Genomic DNA, 5,686 nt, shown 5'->3' with positions numbered 1-5,686 from the left:
TTTTCTTGAAAAATCTTTTTTTGAAAATTTTCTTTTGGAAAAAAATGAAATTTTTTTTGAAACTTTTTTTTTTGAAAAATTTTTTCAACTTTTTTCAGGAGTTGCCACAGCGATTTCCATCTCTCCCTGTTCTCTGCATCTCGTTCTCTGACTCCAACTATCTGCATGTCCTCCCTCACTGCATCCATATGTCTCCTCTCTTTCTCCTGGTAGCTCCATCTCTAACATTCTTACTAAAAAAAACTTAAATTAAATTGTTAATACTCGTTCACACTGAGGGACACTAAAAAAAACTTGTTAAATTGTTGTTACATGTTCTTACCTTCACACACGAGGCCCTTCATACGTGCGAATCCTCTCGAACAAGCGGTGTCTTAAGAGCAAGAAGACATTGACGGGTGCGAATCCTCTCGAACAAGCGGTGTCTGAAGAGCAAGAGGACAAAAGTATAAAAATCAGATTTCTGCTTTTTTTTTATTTTTTAGTGAATCTGTTTGTGTTTCTGGACTGACCGATCTCGCAGGGCTCACAGGGGCTGCCCCAGGCCGCCCCCAGGGTGGAGCAGCACTCGGACTTCAGAGTGGCTCCGTTGATGTTGACCTCACAGCGGTTGTCCTGTATGGTCAGCCAGCAGGTGCTCTTCATACTGTCTGTGGAGTCCAGGAAACGGCAAAAAAAAAAAAAAAAAGTTTCAGAAAAACTCTTCTTTCAGCTGTTAACGTTGTTACGGTTGGTTATGGTTCATTTAGAATTCTGTTCGGTACGACGTGTATTTTCCGCTGGCGGGGAGCCGTCCTGACCGACTCGTACTGACCGACTCGTACTGACCACTCCCTTTATTTGATCAACATTAACAGCTTTATTTGTAACTGCTGCGATGGAAGCCAAGCTGAGGGGTTTTTGCCCATAACGATGTAATTACTCTGCCATTTGTTTTGATTGGTTCTCGTCAAAGGTGCAAAACAACAACCGCTCTACTTCCTGATGCTTGTAATTATCATAACATAAACACGTGCAGCTCCACCCTTTGGTATTTTCCAATCTTTACTCCAAGCAGTTTTCTCTCAGAACAACAAAATAAGTTCCACTAAATCAACTAAAGTTTGTCACCTTGCTTGCTGACAGCAAAACAAAAAACAGTTTTGCATTTTATGCATCCATGTGATTGCTGCGGTACAGCAGGTTAAACAACAAATCATTGTCAACAACACAACGCTGCTGTCATTTGATTGGTTGAAATGTTGTTTTTGTTTCTCTGGTTGGTCAAATGGTCAAAATGTCTCCTTCAGTGTTTATGGTTCCAGACCAGCGTTCTCACCTGGTGTGTCTTCTACAGAGTCAATCTACCAGGTGACGCTCATACTGAACCAGTACTAGTTCCTCCAAAAGCCCGACGTAGCCGTGCGTTCTGTGCCAGTGCAGACACGAAGAACTGCAGGATCGTACAGTTACATAGAACTACCTTTTTTTTTTTTCTCCAAAACCACTTGGCCACCCACACGCAAACCACAGTCCACTTCCTTTTTATTCCTCCGCTGAATGACGAGCGCCAAACCATCAAACAGAAATTACCCCAAAACCAGAGAAATGTGAAAAACCCTGACAGCGCCAGCTCAGGCAAAATGAACGAGCGTTTGAGCGAATGACTCATTCTCCCTTTCAGATACAATAGCATCTGTGTTCCTTATTAACATGTGGCTTTCTCAGAATTTCTTTTTTTCCCCCCCCAAAAATAACAAACTTCCAAACAGGAGACAATTGGACCTGGGCACAGTCCTACATTCCACATGTCATAATGAATATGAGGTGGATCTGCAAAACACAAAGCAAAGACCATGTGACTCAAGGCCGTGCATGCAAGTATTTATCCAAAAACCGTGTCTGTGTGCCAGTTGCCCAACATCTGAGGAGAACTCTCTGTGAATGTTTCCAACAGGACATTAGTTAGAAGATGGACTGTGCCTACGACAAAACCGAAAGACAAAAGGAGTCTTCAAACTTGTAACTGATAAAAAAAAATCCCATTCCCACTTGTTGAAAGATATTTAAACCCAAGGAGAAGAGTTTTATTTATAGTAAAAATATTACTTTAAAAATATTTTTTTTACAAATTGAGACAGTTTGATCTAGATTCAATTGACGTAAGAAGATCTGGGAGTGGTCCTCAACGTGGAATGTAAGTGGTCGAGTCGATGCAGCCACTCTTTTTATAACGATAATCGGAGACACAAAAGCCAGACGATGAATATTAAAATGACTTCATACTCGTCTGGAAGGGTTGTGGGGTTGAAACTCACCCCAACATGTAGCCTGAAGGATTTGCCCATTTGTTGAGGTGATGCAATGCTATGAAAGTGGCTGTGTTTACATTATAAAATATAGAAGAAGAAAAAAACTACGTCATGCAGACTAAATATTGAACAAAAAGTGACAAAAGGAAAACAACCACCGTGAGGCGAATGTTAAGCAAATATTTTTCAACAGATGTCCAAATAATTTCACTGAACTGGAGATCAGTGTCACACAACCAGGCTCTTTCTGGACCCTGCGGTGATGTTCCAGTTTCCATGTAGAGGGTTGGATGTCTTACCCACACAGATGGTGTTGGTGGAGTCCAGCTTGCTGCCATGGGCACATTCACAGTTGAAGGACCCAGCCACATTGCGACACACTCCGTTGATGCACGGGCTGGAATCACATTCGTTGATGTCTGTGACGTTAAAAAAAAAAAAGAAAGGGTCAAAGGTCACGTGATATAATTCATCACCACTGAGCCGGTACCAAATATAACATGTTGACTGGTCAGAGAGCTGCATGATCAGCCCGAGGTAAAGGCAACGCGTCTGATGATGGTGTCGGTCTAAAGTCGACCCTCGTCAAAAGTTTTCACCTTCACACGTCTCTGAGTCAGGTTTGAAGACAAATCCTTTAGGACACGAGCAGGAGTAGGAGCCAGGTGTGTTCCTGCAGAGACCGTTGTCACAGAGCAGCCGGTTGACAAGACACTCGTTGATATCTGTGGGAGAGAGACAGAGACAGAGAGTGAGAGAGAGGCCTGTAACTCGAGTTACATTTACTCCATTACTCAAGTAATTATTCGGATGACTACTTTTTACTTCTACTTGAGTAATATTATTCTGAAGTAACAGTACTTTTACTTGAGTACAATATTTGGCTACTCTATCAGGATCCATTTTACTCTGACTCTGACTCACCAACACAGTTCTTTCCACTGGTGTCAGACTCGTAGCCGATGTTGCAGATGCAGCGGTAGCTTCCTCTCAGGTTCTCACAAATGCCGTTCTGACAGATGTCTGGGTCCAGGGCACACTCGTTGATGTCTATAAATAGAGAAACGTGTCATTCTGAAATAGTATCTTATAATAATAATTAATAATAAAAGTTATTTAAGGAAGAACCTCTGCATCGTAAATAGAAATACTGTCAAAAAAGATCCAGAAAGAGGAAAAAAAAAAACATGTCATATTTGAGAAATTGCAGTTATTAAAAAATGCAATAAATATTTGGTGATTATTGAGCCAGTCTTTCTGGCTGTGATTTAATATCAGTCGACTGATCTTATAAGAACAGGTGATACAGGACGTGAAAGGTTATAAAAGTTTGTTCTTCTTCTTCTCTTATCAAGAACTGAGCGTCGCTCACCTCTGCCATCAGCTGTGATACCAATGCCGCTGCTGCACACGGCCTGGAACTCAGCTGAAAGATGAGAAGAAAACTCATTAATACTGTATGTGTTTCCTTCACTGAAAATAATGTCCTCATTATTTCATTGTTTAAAACGACGACTCATCGTTAAAGTCACCTGAGTTCCTGGAGGGACAGGGTTGACATGGCTCTCCGAAGCCGTGTTCTGGATTAGCGCAGCAACACTCGGACTTGGTGACCGCTCCAGGGAAGGGACGCGAGCACGTGCCCATCTTTATGGCACCGTAACATGTCGTTCTCATGTGCGTGCGCGTCCACGGCGATCGCCAGGCCCGGTGGGCAGTCGCAGCGGAAGGACCCCCCCGAGTTGATGCAGCGGCCGTTCATGCAGATGCCCGACGTCTGACACTCGTCTATGTCTGATGGAGAGAAGGTGGATTATTCTCCAACCGTGGGACACGTGACCTGTCGCTTCATTGTTCCTGAGATTACATCTTAGTCTGGACTTTCTTGACTCGACTTTCAGGATATAAACTGCAAAAGGTCACTGAGTTCTCAGAGAGAAAATCAGCTCAGGAGGAGTTGGCTTTTACAGACCTGTGTGTGTGTGTGTGTGTGTTTTCACATGTGCTGTCTGTACTACAACTACGGCGTCCAGACCAAATCACTCAACAGAGACTAATAATGTCATCTATTATTATCCACGCAGTCGACTCGATTCTTCCTGAGGAGAGTACAATAAGAATGTTTTTAAGTCTTTTTCTTTCCTGAAACTAAACAGAGCACAAGTCGTCTCCAAAAATGGGTCTGTGGGGTTTAAGAGCACATCAAATCTGTCAGCGGGGGTTTAAAGCGGACTCTTTGAGTCTGGCCCTACTTTTAAGGTCACTGTCTCCACTTCATAAATCTCACATACCTGTACAGTAGCGTCCGTTTGGTGCTAGTGCGAAGCCTGGCTTGCAGATGCACTTGAAGCTCCCGTCCTCGTTGATACACATGCCGTTCAGGCACATGTTGGTGGTGGCGCATTCATCGTGATCTAGAAAAGGTGACAGAGAAGGGATGAGGCCGGGGTTTTGTCACGTTCATGTGAATGTTGATTCTGGGGGGTTGTCTCATCTACCGATGCAGCTCTTCCTGTCAGGGGTGAGCTCGAAGCCAGCGTTGCAGATGCACTGGAAGCTGCCCTCTGTGTTGACGCAGCGGCCATTGCGACACATTACCCCGTTCATAATGCACTCGTCAATGTCTGCGAAAGAAACATTAGATAAACCATGGTTCTGATTTAGATACATATCTGTATATAATCTGGGTTCAATCTCAGATTAAATCCCACATACCAATGCATGCTTGTTTGGTAGACGTTCCAGTGTAACCCTCGTGACACTTGCAGTGATACGACCCGGGTGTGTTAACACAATCTCCGTTGATGCATGGATTACTCACACACTCGTCCACATCTAGTGATAGAAAAATATAGTTAAAAAAAAAAAGATTAAATTATAGACCTTAAACACACAGAACATGATTCTTAAAGCTGAGTTCCCTTCAGCTGTAGCTGTGTTTTATTCCCTACATCAGCAGAAGATGGCAGTGTAGGTCACACTATTAGTGTCACTGTCAGGTCTCTGTTTCACTGCTCAGTGATGTCGTTGGTATCTCAGCTCCACCTGTGTGTGTGTGAGAGTGTGTTCTTACCGATACACTCCCCACGGACGTCCTGCTTGTAGCCCATGTTGCATTCGCAGCGGTAGCTGGTCGGCGTGGGAATGCAGCGTCCGTTCAGACAGAGGTTGGTGAAATGTTTGCAGACGTCAATGGAATCGTTGACAGACACGGTGCCTGACGACACACAAACACAACACACGAGTCCACGTGATCAGATCAATGCTAAATATGAATTAACATCCTCTACAGAACAACAGAGGCCTCACTGATCAGCTGGTGGTTCATGTTTACGCCTCCGTTGCCCCCGAAGCTTCCTCCGTTGCCTCCAAAACCGCCCCCATTTCCTCCCTTT

At 43.7% G+C, this 5,686-nt stretch overlaps 1 protein-coding gene across 1 annotated transcript in view; it reads right to left on the bottom strand.

Annotated features, from left to right (window-relative positions):
- The window catches only part of fbn2b (fibrillin 2b), an 88,479-nt gene that overhangs the window by 14,138 nt on the left and 68,655 nt on the right, over positions 1–5,686 (bottom strand). The window contains 13 exon segments of the mRNA XM_025053476.1: positions 323–373; positions 513–650; positions 2,591–2,710; positions 2,891–3,016; positions 3,216–3,341; positions 3,664–3,717; positions 3,824–3,975; positions 3,977–4,085; positions 4,583–4,705; positions 4,790–4,915; positions 5,007–5,126; positions 5,365–5,508; positions 5,601–5,682. Of these exon segments, the coding sequence (XP_024909244.1) occupies positions 323–373; positions 513–650; positions 2,591–2,710; positions 2,891–3,016; positions 3,216–3,341; positions 3,664–3,717; positions 3,824–3,975; positions 3,977–4,085; positions 4,583–4,705; positions 4,790–4,915; positions 5,007–5,126; positions 5,365–5,508; positions 5,601–5,682 (1,471 nt within the window).

The sequence above is a fragment of the Cynoglossus semilaevis genome, chromosome 2, assembly GCF_000523025.1.
Source record: "Cynoglossus semilaevis isolate Cse_v1.0 chromosome 2, Cse_v1.0, whole genome shotgun sequence".
In the NCBI taxonomy this organism is placed as follows: Eukaryota; Metazoa; Chordata; class Actinopteri; order Pleuronectiformes; family Cynoglossidae; genus Cynoglossus; species Cynoglossus semilaevis.
This window is presented reverse-complemented; position numbering and strand designations above follow the sequence as displayed.